Raw genomic sequence first — 21,451 nt, 5'->3', positions numbered from 1 at the left:
ATTTAAAATATCAGACTTATAAATAATATATGTTTAATATTGTTACAATCTTATAATGAAACACATTTATATATATTTTTTGCTTTTAAATAATACTAGGCTTGCATTTAGTTCAAAAATTATATTTTTGAATTGAAAAAAATATAATAGAGTATCGCTGCTAAATTAATTTATTTCTTCACCGCCATTTCAAAATTTTTTAATCTGAGGAGCATCTATTCACGCCATATATTCGATATTCTGGATGACTCACATAGAGGCTATCCACGGTGAAAAGGTGAACTTTTGCTGGCTTGTCTGCATCAACGCATGCGCGTGAGACGTGTCTTCGTGTGTAAGTTATCTACGCTGCAGTTTTCGTCGTTGCGCTTCCACGCCGGACAGTGCTGACCTCTAGCGGCGCAGTGTTTCGAGAGCGGTCCGATTCGAAGTGCTCCAAACAACAGAGGGAGAAAGATACAGCTGGGGCTGGCATTCGTCGGTCGGCCTCCGCGGGAAGCGGTCGCCCTTGTCTTCGTTCGCCGGTATTTACCGACGCCGGTTGCGAACAAACAGCGCTCGAACGCGAGAGCGAACCCGAGAGAGCAGCGCGAGAGGCGAACACTTACCAGAAGCGACCAGCTATTCGAATTTTGAAAGATGGCGTTCCATTTGCTGCGCGTGGGCTCGCGCGTCTCCATCGCCGCCGCCGAGCGGAACTCCATCGCCGCCACCCTCGGCGTCTGCTCCTCCGACTTCTCAGTCAAGGTACTTTCACTTTCCTCTTTACCTCCACGCCAAAACACACGCCTTGGGCCAAATTATTCAAATGTATATAACTTATTCGTCTTCTATTTGGTGCAGTGTTGCCATATATTTTTTTTACAAATATTCACATAAATTTATACTCGCTAATCTCACTGGAATCGTATTAGTTTATAGCAGCGGTAGGCAAATTTTGCGCAATAGCGGACACAAAATTGTATGTACGATATCCTACTCCGACTCTTCTGCCCTATCGATATGAAAAAAATCCGACTCAAACTACTCAATTGTCAATATGGATAAAAATCGACACCCACTTATTTACACCGAAAACATCATACTTCAGAGAATAACATCAATTTATACAATTTTATGTTAGGTTAAGACTTGTATAATGTGTTTTCAGCCTTTCAAATTCATGACACTTTATTTAATTATGTAAAAAAGGATAAATTATACTTTTACAATAATATTATTTAAGTCATAATTTTATTCCCATCTACATAAAGCCTTTTATTATTGAAGCTGAATTATTTAAAACAGGGCTGGAGAAATGGTGTCGGTAGAAATGTTCCGTCTAGTCTAAATTTGGAATCGTGAAACTTTTTTTGTTATTACCCCAAAATATATACATATGTAAATGTGTACCTCGATATTTCCCCCTAGACCAGAGGCAGGACTTTAAATATAACACCCCCCCCCTTATCAAACTTATAAAACATAGGTACACAAACGTATCCATTACATGTCAATGATTACTCATTGAATTATATTAAACTGGACTAATTAAATTATTTTTATAAAGAAAATATTGGGTTACAAATTAATAGGAAATGATTTTTTTAATAAATACTAGTTTTTATTTAATTACATAATTATGAAACTAAATATATAGAATATGCATGTACTCTTAGAAAATTTTAAGGGAATGAATAATAGGCCGCGTAGCGAAATTTCTTTGACTGTTCTGCTGATAAATTACAGCTACTTAGTCGTGCAGGGCGTAAAACTAGACAAGAAAAGGAATAAAAAAAGTTGGGCTTCAATGTCATCTGGACTGTCAACTATTGATTCGACAGTTTATTTTTCTCCCATTTTCACCCCCCATGCCGATGGAGGATTAACTTAAACTTAAACGGTTTCTGGAGTGTAACTATTCATTTCAGCGACCACGAAAACTATAAATTCGACACTAAAATCGTTTTTTACATGTCATCCCCCACCTCTAGGGGGCTAGAGATAATTAGCCCCCACAGTTTACGACTTCCAGAGTGTCACTATTCATCTTATATTTATCGAATAGAAAAACGCAAAAAAAAAACGCCAAAAGAAATTATTTTGCCCTATACCCGTTGTAGTGTGAACATCGGGTAATTTTAGTTTTAAAAAATAGCAGTTTTTTAAAAAAAAACACCCCAATTTTACGCAATGCAATGAGAAAATTGTGTCTCTATATTATTTAAAAAATGTTATTTTAAAATAAAATACATAAATAACTCGTGAGTCTTGAAAAGTTATGGATTTATAGGTATATGTGTATTGTTTGTACAATATTTATTAGTACATGTCGAACCAAACAAATATATTGTAGAAGAGTATTTTCTTGTTATGATTTTCTGTACAACTCGAGAGTAACAAATGGCATTTGCATTTTAGTTTTCGTGAATAATTATTTAACAAAATTCCGTCATTAAGATAATATTTCCCTTAAAAAATCATAATTTATTACGATGCCAAATTTTCCGAATTACCTTTTACATTAACCGCATACAAATCGTAACAGTAATTATTTTCTTATCGACTAATTATTTACGAATGAGAGATCCAGACTTCTGACGCAATAAATCAATACAATTGTTTTTTTTTTACTATCGCACAAGTCTTCGTAAAATAAAGATAAGTGTATATTTAACTTAGCCGTGAATACGAATATATATTGCCCCCTCGATGACATTATTAATTATTCCTCCACTATCACAGTAGCGGTGTTGCGCATTAAAGAGCCGCTATCTTTTTTGTTTTTGTAATACATAATACCAAACATCTTCTCTATATTATTATTATCTTTTATTCGCTATTTATAGTGAATGCTTAAGATCACATGCTGAGATCCTCACCTTTTTATTTTTTCACTCCGACACAAATATTTCGATTGCACACAATAATAATATAATTTATTGGTGATTCCGGCCTAGGCGAATGGATCAGCTTTCACATAGGCATAGTCGCAACTTCCCAACGTCACATAGTGAGAGTCATAAAAAAGTTTTTAATATGACGTAATTCGTTAATGGACGATCAGGAGGAAGGAATAATTGCGTCGTGAAAGCAATGCGTGCGTGCATCCAACACGTACGCATTTTGTTATTGTTTTCATGTTACACGTGGATTGAATCACGTGCACATGACAGATTGCAGAAGTGTTGGCGGTTCAATGGCACAGAGGCCATGAAATAATATAAACACCGTTTTTAGCGTAGTAAATAAATACATCTAGTAAACAGTAGAAAAATAATAAACTGTTGAAACAAAAATAAATAGATGATAATAGAGAAAGCTATTGCTACCTAATAACAAACAAACTGAAAAACAAACAAATTACCTATTTGAATACTCGATACTCGGTCTAGTGTGAACTCGGCTTTGTGTGAACTCGAGTTTATTCCGAGTCGGAAGTGAAGTTGAGGTAGTGTCTAGTTCTGATCGAAGCGTATTCCTTGTGGAAGTCCTACCAGAAGTGAATTCGGTACGCCCTATTCGAGCTTATGCATGTTGATAATATTTTGAAAATATTAAAGGAAGACATTAAAAATGAAAAGATCATTTCGGAAATTTTGTTCAAAGGCTATCTCTGAAATTTTATTTGAGGAGGACAAACTAATACGGGAAAAAAGGTCATTTCGAAAATTTTGTTCAAATGCCATCTCCTATTTTTTTTTAGGAGGATAAATTGCTATGGGAGCTCCAAAAAATAGATTTTTTTGAAAAATGTTGTTTAATAGGGACAAAATGAAGACAATCCTCCTCAAAGGAGGATATCTGGACACCTTAGCTTATATATCCTTTTAGAATTATGGGAAGTCTATCGCCCTTCCACTTCTTGATTGTCTAGCCAAAGTGATCCTTGTTTCTGTCTATTATATTAAGGATAAGATTATTTTCAAAACATTTAATGTTATTATTAAATATATTTTTTTATGATTTTGTATAACAAAATTGTATATAAATATATTTATGAAAAAAAAACAATTTGGTATCGCTTTTAATTTTTATATGCACCTTGAATGGGTTAATTAATAGGTGTAATATTGACACATTCAGTGCATCCAAAAAAGGAATAAAAAATAATAAATTTCCTAAGGCTTAATGTTTTAACTTAACTTAACTTAAGCTTATGTTTTTCATATAATTAAAACGCCTTCTTTAATTTTATTGTGAAGAAATTGACAACACTGATAATAACAATTGCTTTTCATGAATGGATTTTAATTAGTCTGGCGTATTAATATGTATTAATCTGCAAAATACAAAAAAAACACTTTGGACATTTTGTTCGTAGGAGTTATGTCGCATGGGCGTTATATGTATATATTATATGGAAAAATTATCGGCTGGGCATAATGTCGTATGGCCAAAGATCCATGAACTATTTGTCGTGCAACGATATTTGACACCGACCGTATCCTTTGTTCATGTCATTTTTTCAAGTGATTTTAAACCGTTAAAAAAACTTCATCTTTAGAAAGTCCAGATAAAGCAATTAGTATTATACGCTTTTAGCAAACCATCAAGTGTGGTCTCGACATATCTCATCAAATTATAAAAAGTTGGTTTCGCAAACCAATATAACCACCATGTTTGTTCCACGAATCAGTGGCCACTCTTTTAGAATATTTTATTCGAGCTATTTATAATATTTTGATATGTATCGAAATATTCACATTTTACTAATATCCAAAACTCAGTTAGTTTCATGTTGCAGAAAACAGCACAAAAAGACTTTATTTTACATTAATAAATTCAGATAGGGCTTTGAAGCTTAATTGATTTTTAGTTCATTTATGCCCCCCTCCTTCTTTTAACCAGTCGATAAGTCGATAGTATCACAAACTATTAACATTTTAATAAGGAAAGGTTACCCAATAGTTGTTTTTAAAATAATTCTGTCAACATTATTAGCTATTTAGCGATCCCGAGACAATAAGCATTTCTTGGGAAATATATAGTATAGTTTAAAATAAGCCAGGACTTCAAGAAATAATCTATTAGTATATAATAGTCGATTAAAATAATATTTTCCCAAAGCATTGTTTGAAAACGATTAGGTTGTTTAGATAAGGAGCTAGCATGGCATTTATGCGTAGATAGGGACAGGTTGGAATCAAATGTCTAAATATAGCAAAGGTACTAAAGACAATTAGCTGTAAAACCAGCAGACACGAGTGTTCCAAATTAATATCGTAACGTTCATAACCTATTGTAACGATAGGAGTTTGCGTAACACAACCTTGTTTTAGACGTGAGTATGATTATGCAACCTAACAATCGGTCGTTGACCATAAATTGTGGACCGTAACAATCGAGAGTAGCGAATCTGATAAGCGTAAATATGAAATCGAATGACAACCGCGGCGATTTGTTTACATTCGAATTAAGTTAGCTGAAAATTTTAACAATTTGTATAATTGTTGGGTAAACTTTTATCAAAATATTATACTAATGATTTGCACATCTAGATAGGATCGTTTGTTATGCTTTTATATTCGCGATTAACCGCAGAATAGTTGTTTACGTTATAAAAAATACGTTATCACTAAAATAGGTCGCCAACATTAGCATATTTTAATTGTCAACAAAATTATGTTTCAGTTGCACTTGTGTTTTTATAAAAAATATTTCGTCTTTTTGCATTATTTTGGTCGTATACTCATACGTCTCATCGTCGAAGAATTTTTGTGCAATTAATCGCAATAAAACAAGTGGCAGCTGAACCAACATTCGGTTTCTGCTTCAACTCGTATTGTCTGTAGGTAGAAAAAATGTAAACATTTGTCAATGTTATTGCGTTTGAATTGTTTTCACGTGCTCCTAAAATGTCGCAATTAATGATAAGGGGTACGGCATTGAAAATCGAAAAATTGTCTGGAGTTATCGCATTGTTATTGCTTTTTTTTTGTATGTAAACATCAAACTATAAATATATCGCGTTATATAATATGCAATAACACAATAACAACGCTTATGAGATAATGTATCGGGTTAATACGGTTTGATTGAATAATTTGTAATGATATTAACAATGCCGGGCTGTAAAGAACAATTCATGGTTTATATGTGTTTACCCCTTCACTGCTTTGCAAATGCATTCAAATCACTAAACACATCCACTGATCTATTATATTAAAATAAAAGTATCTAAATTATTATAACTCCTTGTGACAAAATACTTTAATAATAAAACAATATTTATTTCAAAATTTCGCATATTTTCCCATTCATTTATATTATTAGTTTTATTTTCACATTTAAAAAGCCGCATGCGGCTCGCGAGCCGCGCTTTGCCAGGTGAATGCGTATAACAATAAATTGACTCTTACATGAACTATTATGAAAGGTCAACAGTTTAAAACCTGTCGCATGTCTATAATTGCGCTTATCGTGTGATAATAAATTAATATATTATTTATTTTCAGATATGAAAACATAATATAATATGTACATTACGCTCATGCGCAGAGATTATTATTCATATCAACGCTTAAATATAAAACAAATCGGCACCTCTCTACTTGCGTTCAAATTATCGTTTAACCTCTTTGACCCTTTATCTTTTGTAGATTGTATTATTTATTTTTTATGTGTACGTATTTAAAGAAAACACTAGCGCAAAAATAAATTTAAATTAGACTATTATCATACTATTGAAAAATCAACCGAGAGTAAATAAAAGTTTTCTATCTGAAGAATAATTTATAAATAATACATGATTTAATTTAAGGGACATGAATTTAATCATAAATAGTCATGAACTGTATCAGTACGCTCCTTGCGTTTATACGATTGACTATAGTGTGCGTAAAATTAAGGGCGCGCGGCGTGAGATTATGAGCGTTTTAACGTTTGCTAAAGCTAGCATCGACATATTATAGTAATAACTATCTATAACAATTTAATTTGTTTATTGATCGATTCAATAATCACAGAAAGCTTCCGGTTAACCTTATACTTATTACGCATAACGTTTGTTTACAAGGCGCTAGAAATTATTTGTTTTATATGCAGCACAGAATCTCTTTTTTATGCTTAGTCGAAGAATTTAACCTTGACCGTTCTTTATACGATTAAAAAAAATAGACCGACGCAAAAAAATAATGGCAATGTATACCCTGATGCGTAGTAAGTAAAAATTCCCGGGCGTATCTGCACGACAGGTGATAAAATATGTACAGACTTGAATTGTTAAATAACAATATATATAATGAAGTGTTTTGTTTACCTACCTAATATTTTTAACTTCCTGTTATTATGTGGCCGATTTCGATAGCGATTATTTATTTTATACGTTTTTATAAATCAATATATGATCTTCATGAAAAATGTCGAAAAATGTGGCCGAAGACTTGAAATTGTCTTTAGCGCATTTTGCAGCTACACCCGTATAAAATTCAGATAACTCAGAGACAGCGAAGAATTTACGCAGATTTGGTGTTAGAGCAGCAGGAAGTTAATGCTGATTTTTTAAAGAAAATTTTCTCCTCTGATGAGGCACATTTCCAACTCTCTGTGTATGTTAATAAACAAAATTTCCGCATATGGGCAAGGAAAATTCTCGTGTGATTTATACGTGCTTGTTGGTGCGCATTGTAGTCAGGCAGCGTCATTAGCCCTTATTTTTTAAAAACGATGAAGGTCGAACTGTAAAATTCAATGAGGCGCATGATAACCGATTATTTTTGGCACGAAATCGAAGATATTGACGTGGAAGATATGTTTTTCCAACAAGACAGCGCAAATTGCCACACGGATGTTTTGCGTGAAAAATTCACATTTTGGTGACGTAATTTTTCCGCCAAGATCATGCGATTTAACGCCGTTGAATTTTTTTGTGGGTTTACGCTAAAAGTCATGTCTACGCCGACAAACCCAAAACGTTGGAGCACCTAAAAACCAACATCCGCCAAGTTATAGTCGAGATTCAAAAAAGTCATCGAAAATTGTATCGAAAAAATTTAATTGATATTATTTTTCATAATTAAAGAAATAGATCAAATGGTCGATTAATAAAAAAAATCCGAAGATCCTATTAAGTTGGATCATCTTTATTACTGTATTATATCATATAATATAATTTTACTAGCGCCTACCAGATAAATTATATTTTCACTAGTAAAAATATATATTATATATATCTATCGGTGAAAATGTATACCGATACGATTTCACTGAAATGACATATTTAAAAAAATATTTTCAGGATAGATTCCAGATTTTCTTTAAGAGATAACCCGATAATTTCCGGTTTAGAATCAGGGATGTCAATTCAGCTTATTCCAGGGGGGGGGGAGGCTAAAGTTGACCAGTCAAAAATTCATAATATTTCATTAATTGACATGCATTTTTCTTGTCAAATTCAGGGAAAGGCAAATAATCCCCCTCGCCGCCACCCCCCCTTCTTATACTTTCTCAAAGGGATGAATCGGAGGCGGAGCTAAGCAATAACTCGATTCGTTTAAATTTGCCTTCTCTCCCACTCGTCCAATTTTCATCTAAGGATCAGTATAAAAGTTGTGATACTTCAGTATTTACTCACGCACACACCCAGCACCGTTCAGACTGACCACGAGGAACCAGAGACCAGAGAGACTCGAATACTCTCCTCTCTCTCTCTCATATATTTATGCTCAACATCTTTTGTAACAGCGAAGTTTAGCTGAAACGCCACATCACTCGGCTACTAATCCAGAAAATATAAATATAAAAAATAGAAAATCCATTTGTTTTTTAAAAAATTTCAATCAACATCACCACCATTAAACTGTACAAATATCTCGAAATTACACTCATATCAATAAACATATTCTTGCATTGGTTCTCAATGTAATAATAATACAAATATTAGTTCTGAACTCGCATACCTTTTGCAGATCCAATGCGCATCAGTCTAAAATTACACAAGCACGTGTTACTTTAGCAATGTTAATACAAATTTAGCACAATATTATATAACTCGATTTAGATAGTGTTTTTTAGGCGTTTCAATTTCGTGTTATCCAAACGTCCGCTATGTTGTTTTATAAAACCTGTTCTTAAACAGGTTCTCGTTCACTTTTATGCGAATGTTCTTCCACAACAATACGCCCATAAACAACCACGCGAATAAAAAACCTTGATTGTTCCAGATTTTTTCTTGCGGTGGCATGACATGATGTGCATCACGCTACATCACTAACTTAGTGTTTGACATTGAGTACTATTTTTGTATTATAAATCGAATAAATTTACAATGATTATCCCTGGTGACTTACATTATCTAATGTCACACATTTAACATCAACATTGCGCAATTGCCAACTTTCTCATTGCTTCAGTTGTACAGTACATTCTGGTGGCATTTGTATCGCGAAACATTCGCATATGTTTACGCCGCGCCTGTGCGTATTGTGGATTTTTTTTCCCTCGTCCACTGAATATTAATGTTGCTGATAAATTTATGCATAAAGCTGCCAAACGTAGCGCATATTGATTGGGAATCGCTCCAATCGACAAACGTGGTCACACTTATGGTGAGGCTTTTTACATCCGGTAGATTGTATTAAATCAAAGTTACAATAATTAAAAACAATACTTTTGATCGTTATGATTGAAACTTAATGTGTTGTACTTAGTAAATATATCAATGAGAATGATATTTTTTATCAATCTTGGAAGGCTTTGAAGGATCTGACTTAGAGCGATATAATTGCCGGTAACCCTAGTTGTGATAGCTATAATTATTATAAAAACACGTCGTTGATTTTGTAATGGCGTAAACAGTAAACAAGAAAAGCATTGAACTCTAAAGAGGACGAGGTGGAAGCGAATGCTCAACATTTCAGCGTTATCGAAGAGCTACTACGCCAACGTGTACTCGTTTCACAGACATTTCATAACACGTGGCTCGATCGTGGCTCGACCATACCACAACCACATGGATTGATAACTAAAACAACTGTCTATGCTCTTCTCATTTAAGTCGTTATGCTCCTAATGCATTCTAATCATTTATGTCTATAAATAACAATACCACATGCATCAACTCATACGATATTCGATACTATGAGCTTAGATTGTAATGGTGTCACGTTACGACAGTAGATAGCGTTTATGCATGCTCTATGATTGCATATTTTAATATACGTTATTTTTAACCTCACGTTATAAAGCATTGCAATCAGCGGTTTAACCTGTTTGACGATAAGGCAATGATATTATTGTTTGGTATTAAAACATAATGATTAACCATCATAGTGTGATTTACCCACACTATCCCTATCTTCTGCACCAAGCATAAGGTTGTTGTTTATCAGTTTATTATAAAACAACCTTGATTTGTTTGAGCAATCAACTGTGAACATGCAAATGATGTTTTCCATTATATTGAAGTAATATAACATTGTAAACAGATAATGTTGATGTATATGTATTTATCCAAATTTTTAGTATTACACGTGATTACTTGTTGAAATTGAGAAGTAAAAACACTCATTAAACAACACGTTCATAGATGATTGTCACTGCTACGAAGATAACCCAAAAAGATAGTATTTTTTGTGGTTGACATGATTTTTATTCAAAAAGTCACTTCAAGATATAAACCTTAGTTACGTTTTTACGTATATTTTTTACAAGTGCGAAATGATTAGTTCGTAAACAATCGTTAAATGACCTTTGTAGTTTAGATTCCCTTAATTACATTGTTTTTAACGCATGTTTATGTTAACGATTTTAGTATATTGTCGTTTACTACTCATTTTTTCTCATACAACCAAAAAACATCACGTGAAGACAGTGTGCAACGTTTTAAATTAACAATTTTAATGGTTATTTAAATTATTACTACCAAATAATATTAATATTATGATTGACAAATTATATATAAAGAATTATAGACCAGTCGCAGTGTTGTCAGCTCCTGCTAAATTATTTGAAATAATTATTCATAAATATCTCTATAATCACTTTCGGCAAGTTTTGTTAGACCAACAGCACGGGTTTCGTCATGCCCGTTCCACTGTTACTAACCTTCTGTCGTTCACCAAAACGGTGACAACTTCTCTCGATGCGGGAATTCAAGTAGACGTCGTGTATACAGATTTTGAGAAAGCCTTTGACAAAGTTTGTCATAGGTTATTATTAAAAAAATTGTTGAACCTCGGTTGCTCAGATAATTTAACTCGGTTATTCTCGAGTTATTTAAGCAATCGTAGACAGTTTGTAACCTATGGTGGACGATTGTCAAAAGAATATTTTACCCCTTCGGGGGTTCCTCAAGGATCCAATCTGGGACCTCTGCTTTTTGTGTTATTTATTAATGACATAAATACAGCATTTAAAAATTCAAGTTTTATTCTGTACGCAGATGATTTCAAATTATATAAATGCATTCGATCTGTTGTGGACTCCTTCTCTCTACAAAGTGATTTAGACTCTCTGTGGAGATGGGCTTCCATTAACCGTCTGCCCTTTAGTGTCGGAAAGTGCCATACTGTGTCATTTTCTCGATCCCGTCCGCCATCAGCTTATTTCTACCATCTCGGTGGTAATATTTTGACTAGAGAAACTTCCACTAAAGATCTCGGAATCACTTTTGAGAGCAAATGGAGGTTCTCTCTACACATACACGACGTCTGTGATAAATCTTCCAAGATGCTCGGCTTTGTTGTAAGGAATGCCTTTCACTTTGACGATCCGTCAGTTATTCGCATCCTCTATGACACCTTAGTTCGTAGCATTCTTGAATCGGGATCTATAATTTGGAATCCCCGAATAGCCAAATATTCCCTTTTAGTGGAAAAAATTCAAAAAAGGTATTTAAGATACCTTTACAAAAGGACATTTGGTTATTATCCGTACTTATATCACAGCGCCTTTCTTTTAGGAGCGTTGGGATATGATTCGCTGAGTTCTCGCAGAAAGCTGTATGCCGCAAAGCATTTTTTCAAATTACTAAAAGATGCTGTCGACAATCCAGCTATTCTCGAGGAATTCCAGTTTTAGATTCCGGAACATTTTCGAGAATCACGATCGAGACCTCTTTTGATGGCCGTTAGGGCTAGGACATCCGCACTTGCCGACTCGCCTATAGCTGTGGCCATCCGGCTCCTTAATACGCTGACGTTACATATTGACTTATTTAATGTTAGCTACGAGGATATGATCCAGTTTGTATCATTTAATTTTAATATTTTATAAGTATTGTTATATTTATGTATATATACGTTTTTTTATGTTTTATGAATTTAAAATTTGTTTTCGACCATCGTGGCGCATTGGGGTAACCTGTTAGGCCACGATGGTCTTAATTTAATATAAAAAATAAAATAAAAAATAAAAATTGCATTTTACACTTAAAGACAAAAAAGAGTTAAATATCAACAACCAGCAATATATTGGGTTAAAAACCATCGTTTTTATTAATTTATTGAGCTAATATTGCTTATTGTTTATACACTCAACAAATATAAGCAAAACATACATATAATATATAGCATATACATAAACAGAATATTTAATATTATTATTAATTTCTTAATGCATTTTATTTAATTGAGGAAAATCGCTACATTTTTATTTTTGCGGATTGTCCTACAAATATAATATTAATATACAAATTCTCCGAACATCATTCTCTTGGCCGTAATCTTGTTCTTATACTTAACTATCCTTAAATTGTCTCTATTTTTAGTATTAAATCTATATAAATCTTTATTTCTTCTTCATTAAATACAAAAAAATATAAAATACTCTGGTAACATATTATTTTCTAACTTATATATAAATACTATAACATTCATCTTTAATATTACTTCTACAAATAGTAAATATATTTTTATTTAAAACTACTCTCATTGCCCTATGTTGTATTTTTTGTAACATCGTCTTATTACATTCTAGTTTCTGTTTTACATTTCTTGAGAATTGTTTTATAAATATAAAATAAATTTTATATCACATATAGAATGAGATTATAATAATACAGTATATTATTATAGATATCTTTATATGATTGATAAACAGTGATGATTGGTAAAGAGAACAAACCTCAATAATGGACACGAATAATTGAAAACCCAGAACGAATAGATCTATTTAGATTGATAACAGAGCGTCGAGTTACGAATAAATTTTTATGCCAGAAGGGATAGGGATGTGGAGTTAAACAATGATGTTATTGATCATAAATTAGCTTTCTTTTCTATTCTCCAAAGTAAAGTATAAAAAACACAGCATCACCCACGAGTCATTCATAGAAGACCAGGGCACTCTCATTCAAAGATGGCAAGACTAGAAATAATCACTATGTTAAGAATTACATCGACCCCGACCGCTTGGTACAAGCCTTTTATGATCAACCTGTACTATTTCTGACAAATTATACTATATAACTTATGTCTTCTAACTGACTGAATAGGTCAAACCATTCACCATACAAATACTGACAGATAGTATGAAGCTAATTCACAAGTTTTAGTTTGAATCAACATTTACTTACAATGCTGTTTATGTATCAGTAAATGTTTCCGATATTAATTTATAATGTATGTATTATTATCTCGATAAAGTGCAACTTGATTGGCAACAATTGATATAACCCCGTTGCGAATTTCCTCGTCTGCCTCAAGTGCCCGCATGAGTTGCATTGTTTATGTTTACAGACTTCGATAGTTCATTTACAATGATTCACTACAGTCCGTTCATTTTAGTACGTGACTGCGCTCACAAGTGCAATCGGTCACCCAATGCCACCACGTAAAAACGAGACGAAATCTAGACGAGGTCGAATCGAGCCGATAAGCGTATCAATTTTATAAGACCGGACGCCCTTGCTGCCGTATTTACCCGAAATGTATGATACATTAATCCTCGTGAGCAGAAGGACGCTGATAACAACGCGTTGCGTGCATTGCCCGCATGTTGCGACAATTCCAAATTTCCAAGTCATAAATCAGACAGTCAACCTTGCTCAATAGTTTAAAAAAATATCGGATATTAGAAATGCTCTACGACAGCCTTATTAAACCAAGGTATCCATCTCCTTGACATTTTGGATTAAAAGGTCTGAAAATCTTCCATAGTGTTTGACCACAGTCAACCCTTAAAACACCAATTGGACAGATCGGATGTCTTCTGTCACGAACACACTTCAAATCTCGGTCAAGGTTGCACAAGTCTTCAAAGACAAGCAGACGGCACGTATCACTTTTTCTTCAAATGAAATGCCTAATCGCGCAGTGTTTCTTAATTTTTATGTAGCTCGATTCTGAACCTAATTGTGATGCATGGAAATTGAAACCATTTTGCATGATATTCGATACTTACTGGATTCATTTCTGCTTTCGAATCCAACGTGGTAAATATTTAAAAACGCATTCATTACGGAAATGCTAATTGGCATGTTTTAGTATTGATATTGCCAGTGAAACTTTTTACTGCAGTATTGGAGATACTTTCCACGACCCATAATCATTGACGAACATACTTAATTTTCCAAACATGAGTGATAAAATCTGATGTTTTAAATATATGTATGTATGTTATCAAACTTCTTGATTTATCAAAGCTCATGCGGACTGTTTTGAATTATATTAAAATTTCTTCTCCAGTGGTGTTATAGGTTAAATTTAAAATAGAGATAATTATATTAAACTAATGCAAGGTTAAACATCCCTGTCGCGTTCCGAGTTAGTGTGTGTAATACGCATTAACTCAAGCAAGTCGAAATCAAACCTGTTTACGTTGTTAATTATAAGAATATTGTATAATTTATGTTAAGCGATTTTTCTTAACTTTAAACAGTATTTAAAAAATAATGTATAATCAAAACCAGGAACGTTTTAAAAACGTTAATTGCGCCGCAAAGGAAATTTTAACATCACATCGCTAGCTCTTTATTATAATTTTTTTATATCTTGCTAATTCATTTCATTCATTTAATAATATCTAAAAATAAATAATTCAATTGAATCAGTCCGAACTTTTAAAATCAGCCTACATTATTGATCCTGACCCCAGTCAAATCGCTGAACTTTTCAAGTAGCTGTTTAATATAAAGATTTACATTAATATTATAATAAAAAACTAGTTATCGAGTACACCGGTAAAGATATTCTGGTGGCAAGATAAAATCAAGGACAATATAGCTTTATTTAATTTTTCCATGCCCATATATGTTTAAATTAATCCATAATAATTAAGTTATTATCGCATTTGTTTATTTACGTTGATTGTTTTATACCTTGGACAAATCCGCAATTCTTGCAACTTCTTGTATTTTCAACGCTGGTTTGTCCAGTTTTAAACTTGCAACTTTCTCTGTATTCGATCAAGTTTTGTTGCTAATAGGAATTTGGATAAGCAGTTGCAGAATCCATCTTCGTTATGTTTGCCTTTTATAAAAAATTATCAAATAATATACTATTTATTTTAATAGAAAAAAATTGAAATCCTACAATTACGTATGAATACTGTTTTAGTTTCAATTATTGTTCCTTCAAAATTATAAATATTGAAAAATCAAAAACAATATTAGTGCTGAATTTACATTTTTTAAGCATTTTATTTTGTGACGACTTGCAGTGCCTTTTACTCCTGTTGCTTACTTTATAACATTGTTAATAATTTTGGCGATCGTCAAACGCCTTTTAAAACAATTTTTTTGAATGAGTATATCAGCGACAATAGACGACCTTCCATTTTTTTCTTATCGTTTTTTATAAATTCACATTTTGTTCGCCACTGCTATAAATACGTTTGCGATAGTTTTCAGCGACAGCTTCTCATTTATGCGTATGAAACAGCAAATACATTCATATGTAGTTTGATTTATTTTAAATATTTTAAAATTTAAAGGATGTTTCGAAAAAACAATTCGTCTGAAACGAACACAGTGACATCATGTTAGTGCGTGCTCCTTGCACAGGTCTGATCATTGACTTCGCACCATCGCTATTATACTTCACTTTGAGACTAATCTCGTATTTCACAACGGCATTTCATTGGTCCGCTTGCGCCGAGCAAAGTTGTCATACACGTTCAAACTACTTCATTGTTATTCCGACACTCGCAGCGCACGAACGTCTTCAACTTGTTATCGCTATATATACGTAAATGATAACGTTTGATAAATGACTGATTTTGATAGCTTATAACTTTCACTATTTCAACATAAAAATATATAGTAACATTTATAATTTCTAAAAAACTTGTTTAAAATATAGAAAAGAGTATATCGAACGTATATCCGCATCTTGTACTTTAGACTTGGTTGTTGTCATATCTTTTTCATTTATGAATAGACTCAAAGTAACTATTAAAAGAGACGCAGTATAATTGGTCCTTTTTTACCTCGAGCTGGAATTTACAAAATATATAATCAAATAATCACATATATTTAAAATTTTCACTGTGGAATTTTCGTGTGCGCAATTTTTGTAGTCCGGTCACCGTTTAAATAATGTGTTTTTTATTTGTTTTTTAATGTATTTTGTCTTTATTTTTTTTAGTAAAGAAATAATGCGTTTTTTTTTCAAAAAATACTTTATAAAAATACTAAATTTTTTTTTTTTTCAAAAAATACTAAATCATTTCATGACAACTGAATATCAAGAAAGGGTTTATCTCAATTTGTCAGCTTTCTCATCTTCTGGTATACATCGTTGATGCACAGTTTTACGAGTTTCGAAGATTCCATGCGCTTCTCCTAAAAGTGCAACAGATAGCTTACTTTGTATGAAGCCATTGCTGCCTTAAAGTTTTATATACATTATATACGTGGTAGCGTTGAATGAACCCCACTCACCTTATATGTTACTGCGCGTTCCGTGGAACCCAAGAGTTGGAATCTAAGGTGACCAGATTTATAAAATATCATATCAAAGGAGGAGAACATTAAAAATAAAAATGCTATATTGTATTTTTTATTTGAGTAAGACAAAGGACGTATTGTTACGGGAGAAAAAAATATGGTCATTACGGAAATTTTTGTTCAAAGACCATTTCGGATATTTTTGAGTAGGAGAAATTTCCACGGAAGTTCAAAAAAATTTTGGAAATTTTTGTTCAAGGAGGACGTCTGGTCACCTTATAAATTGCCAGGCACAGCCCTGGCAACAGGTGTCCACGATGCTTTCACGTGTTCCTTTGTCGAGCGAGTGCATGGTACAACGACCGTGGCCCATATTCGAACAATTTATACTTACTTATTCAATTGCGCCCCCTTTAACTGCGCAACGCCTCAGACTTGGAATACGCGACCTCCGCCCACTCGGTAGGCTAGAAAGGGAGCTCTCTATATATAGTCTGCGTTGAAAACAAAAACAAAGCTGGCTAGACGAACAGCTAAACCACAGAGTGACCCATGCGGAATGTAAACAAACGTTGAGTCACGGTCAGGCAGCGAGCAGTGAGTGGTTCGCACGCAAGGCACTGGAAAACGGAAAGCGCCACGTCCGAATTATTTTTCGTTCGTTGCCTTTGTTTTTTTGCATATTCCGCAGGCGTTCCTGAATGCCAAATGTATTGCGACGCAATATAAACGATATGCGCCTTAAGTTTGAAAGGTGAAATGCAAGGCGAATATTAACATCGAACTCGACTCATCAAATATGGTCATATACTTCAGTTAACGCTTTCAATTATATCTGTCAGTCAGTTGTACAAGCTCTGTAAATATTTTATGTATGTATGTATTTGTTGGAGAGTGCCGGTCATTTCATGACTGTCTGCGAATACAATTAACTTCTGTCTGCTCTTTGTCTCTGAAAACCCATTTCAAATCGTACTTTGAACTTGAACTGATTGTCTGACCTGAAGTCCTGACTTACATTCAATACATTCCCTAATGGGCGATGAAAACAACTCTTATTCTTCAACCAAGCATAGATGTACCTATGTACATACTTAGTAGTGCAATATTCCATTTATAAAACTGTTATAAAAGTCTTATTTTCAGTTTCCACACTTAAGTTTAACAAGAGGGTTTTTTACGAAAAAATGTTTATGTGAAAACAGAGAGCCCTATCTAGTGCTTACTATTTACTTGTGTAACATATTTCATTTTTAAAACTTTATCATTTGACTTTTGTACCAGATGTACAATTGCACATTTTTCAGAGGTTCTGAAATACGTGTAACCACTACATATACTTACATACGCTATCAAACCAAATTCTTATTATTAATCAAATTGTTTCCCAACAAAACCCCTGAAGAATTTGAGTCAGAGCCAGTGATGTCCTTTTATGGGTTCCCACCGACTTGATACAGCCTGTTGCTAAAATATTTTAAGTTGCTCTTTAAATATCGAACACGTCACTGGTTGATCTGTTCCTATCTACCTATGCAAATACTAAATTATTAGAACTTTATTTATTATACAGCTGTAGCCAATTGAATGGCGGTTCTTATTTTGATTATTTTATCAACTTTGACGCATTTTTTAAACATTTTTGAATTTATAATAAATAATTATAATTCTTAACTACTGTTAAAAAAATACGGGTATTGTAAAATTAGGATTTTTTCGTCGTCCCAGCAAGTGCATAATGGCGAGCCTCTAACTCAACACGTGCGCGCGACCTATTTTTTGTTCTATTCATAGAAAGCAATATCGACGACATTTAAAAATTAAAAGCTTTATCACTTTTTTTATTAATTGTTGTTTTATGATCGCTTATAGCTGTTTCCTGGCCATGTTAATGATGTGATTCCCATTAACTCTTTGAATTGTGTAATCTATAGATAGAGGAGACATATTCTTCGAGATATGCTATTATTTTAGATTTTACCGTGATCGACATTTGTTTAGATCTCTCCATGATTTTGGGTTTGTCTTTACATAACCGAGGCTAACGTGTAACTGAGAAGGCTTTACAAGTTAAAATATCTTGTAAATTATTACCACAGATGTACTTGATCAGAAAAAAATACAATAGAACAAGTTTTAAGGAAAGAATACATTTTAATAATAAAATTCGTAAAATATTGCCTATGAAACTTTCAATTGGCCACAGCTGTATATTTTTACACTACTGACAAGAATCAAGTATTTACATTAAATTTAGTTTTTTGCTTCTCATTTAAACTTTCAATAAATATTAAAACCTGTTTTTATTAATTTTTAATAATATGTATCGATATTATAAATAATGATCTGTCTAATTGACTATCGAATTCATAATAAATAAAATAAATACTTACATAAACAAAAATAATGACCACAGCCACAATAGTAAACTAAGGAGCTGACGACGCGGAACAAGATAAGTGAAAAAATTTGTTTAATTAAATATTTACATGGATAATTTTGTCAATATTATCCAAGCGACATAAACCATGTTTTTAAAGATATTTACATATTTCTCCCTAATTGATAATTATGATAATATAAATAAAGTATTTGTGAGCTGCAAAGCGCTTGAAATGTTTTACATAATCTTTGATTAAGAGTAATTGAAGTGTCGACGCTCACGAATTTGATGAGTTGTAAAGGTCAACTACCTTTATGGGTGCTAAGTTCTTAACCGCTTACACAGTAACAGAATAAATATGAAAAAAGTTTACTTTTCCTTATGCCCTGACCCTTTGTGTGCATCTCAAATGCGTCACGAATGCAGTATGACGCCGTTTTATTAACATTCGATATTGTTTCATATGAAGGTCATTTATTTATATCAAATTTTATTTATAAATAGTGCATCATAAACGACTAGTAAATTGCCTGCAATGTAGCGAATAGGGTCAAGTAGAAACTGCACGCTCGCGTAATGTCCATTGTACGTTAATGTATATTAAATCGTTTTTTTTTGTTATTACAGAGAAGCGCACCTGCACCTATTGCAAACGCGCCCCAATGCACTGGGGACAGCTGTCCGTTGGACATGACTCGTCTGAGCTCCAACAGAAGAAGCTCGTTGAGCTCTTCGCCCTCAAATTTTTCGCCCACGGGCGTCTCGCCTCCCAATTATAACATAATCAAGAGGCATTACAGCAAAAGAGCTGAACCGGAGAGGGAGAGGAAGCAGAAAGATGACAGTGACTCGGATTCGGACTCTGATTCCGATACCGAGTGCAAAGGAATGGAAAGGGTGAGTGATTTATTAATGTCGCTTTCGTATCTTATTTTAATATATATTTTATATTATGTTATATATTCCAGTCGGAGTTTTGGAGGCGCAAGATGCGCACATTTCACGGCATTTTGGACGTCAATAAGGACAGCGTTATATCCTTTGACGATTTCCAATTGCTCGCTAAACGCTTCCAAGACTTGGGTCATCTTAATGAACATCAAGCAACCGAATTTAACAACGTTGTCAGGGTATGTGTGTCTTTATCATAATAAATCTTATTCAAAGCGACTAATCTTGTACGTGTCGTTCTTAGATGACGTGGGAGGAGCAATGGGGAGAGATCTCTCCGTATAATTTGGTCACTGTTGAACAGTATTTGACTGATATGAGTCACGTGTTGAACGACAAGCAGCTCAAAGCGAGGGTGCACAATTTCCTGCCATATCTATTCAAGGTTAGTTACGAGTATAACATGTATTTTAATATACATATATTTATTTCGATTACTATATTAATTCAATTTACAGGCTGTGGACAAGGATAAATCTGGATTCATATCTGTGAATGAATTCAAATTGTTCTTCAACTGTCTCGGCCTCAGCGATGAAACGGCAGCTATATCTTTCGCTCTAATCGATAACAACGGGGTAAGTGTATCATATGTTTTTATGTATCGAAGACGGATATTAATAATTATGTTTCTACTTTCAGGATGGCAAATTGTCTATTAAAGAATTTGTCAAACTGGGCAAAGATTTCTTCTTCACGGAAGATGAAACCAGAGTCTCCAAAATGTTTTGGGGTCCTCTCGTCGAACATTAATTATTTCATAATGAAATGCTATCGTGTTACACCAGTTTTTAATGGTGTTAGATTGTGATCGACCGGTACCGGTCCACAATAATAACTTAGTCTATATATTCGATACAATAATATATTAAAACATGTATGTGTCAATTTTGTACATCGGAGTGTGATTGTCTGATTTTACGCAGCGCTCTCTTGAACTGGAATATATCCATTGAAAAATTCCAGTGTATATGTTCAACCTTGTATAAATATTTACGGGACCATTAATTTGAATATAAGGTCAAAGAAGACTTAATTTTTATATTTTATAATAATATATTATATGATAGTTAAGATTTGAACATATTAAACATATGCAAAAAAAAATGAAATTATAAAAAAAAATCTCAATTTATGATACTAGCATTTAATTTTATAAGAAGCATTTGTCTCGATATTCTATTAAGATTTTTGCGATTTATAATTAATTTTGAGTCATATTTATAAGGATTTAATCGTTAAATTAAAATCCAAAAGACAGAATACATTCCTTTGCTTAACTTTTTTATGCTTTACCAATATTCCATCTT

General features: G+C 33.1%; 1 protein-coding gene across 1 annotated transcript; it reads left to right on the top strand.

Annotated features, from left to right (window-relative positions):
• Positions 1–473: 473 nt before the first annotated feature.
• Positions 474–21,172, top strand: CBP (sarcoplasmic calcium-binding protein). Its single transcript, XM_088204309.1, has 6 exons — positions 474–747; positions 19,818–20,087; positions 20,159–20,320; positions 20,386–20,526; positions 20,600–20,719; positions 20,784–21,172. The coding sequence occupies exons 1-6, from the start codon at positions 640–642 to the stop codon at positions 20,892–20,894; spliced, it is 912 nt and encodes a 303-aa protein (XP_088060435.1). The 5' UTR covers positions 474–639; the 3' UTR covers positions 20,895–21,172.
• The last annotated feature ends 279 nt before the right edge of the window (positions 21,173–21,451 follow it).

This window comes from Plectrocnemia conspersa, unplaced genomic scaffold (assembly GCF_051122295.1).
Source record: "Plectrocnemia conspersa isolate PC_06_02 unplaced genomic scaffold, ASM5112229v1 ptg000014l, whole genome shotgun sequence".
NCBI lineage: Eukaryota > Metazoa > Arthropoda > Insecta > Trichoptera > Polycentropodidae > Plectrocnemia > Plectrocnemia conspersa.
This window is presented reverse-complemented; position numbering and strand designations above follow the sequence as displayed.

Excerpts from the sequence above, each read along its gene's own strand:
- CBP (XM_088204309.1), top strand. The coding sequence starts at position 640 with ATGGCGTTCCATTTGCTGCGCGTGGGCTCGCGCGTCTCCATCGCCGCC. Across the intron at positions 20,088-20,158 it reads AGTGCAAAGGAATGGAAAGG|TCGGAGTTTTGGAGGCGCAA; the intron begins GTGAGTGATTTA and ends TATATATTCCAG. Across the intron at positions 20,527-20,599 it reads TCCTGCCATATCTATTCAAG|GCTGTGGACAAGGATAAATC; the intron begins GTTAGTTACGAG and ends TTCAATTTACAG.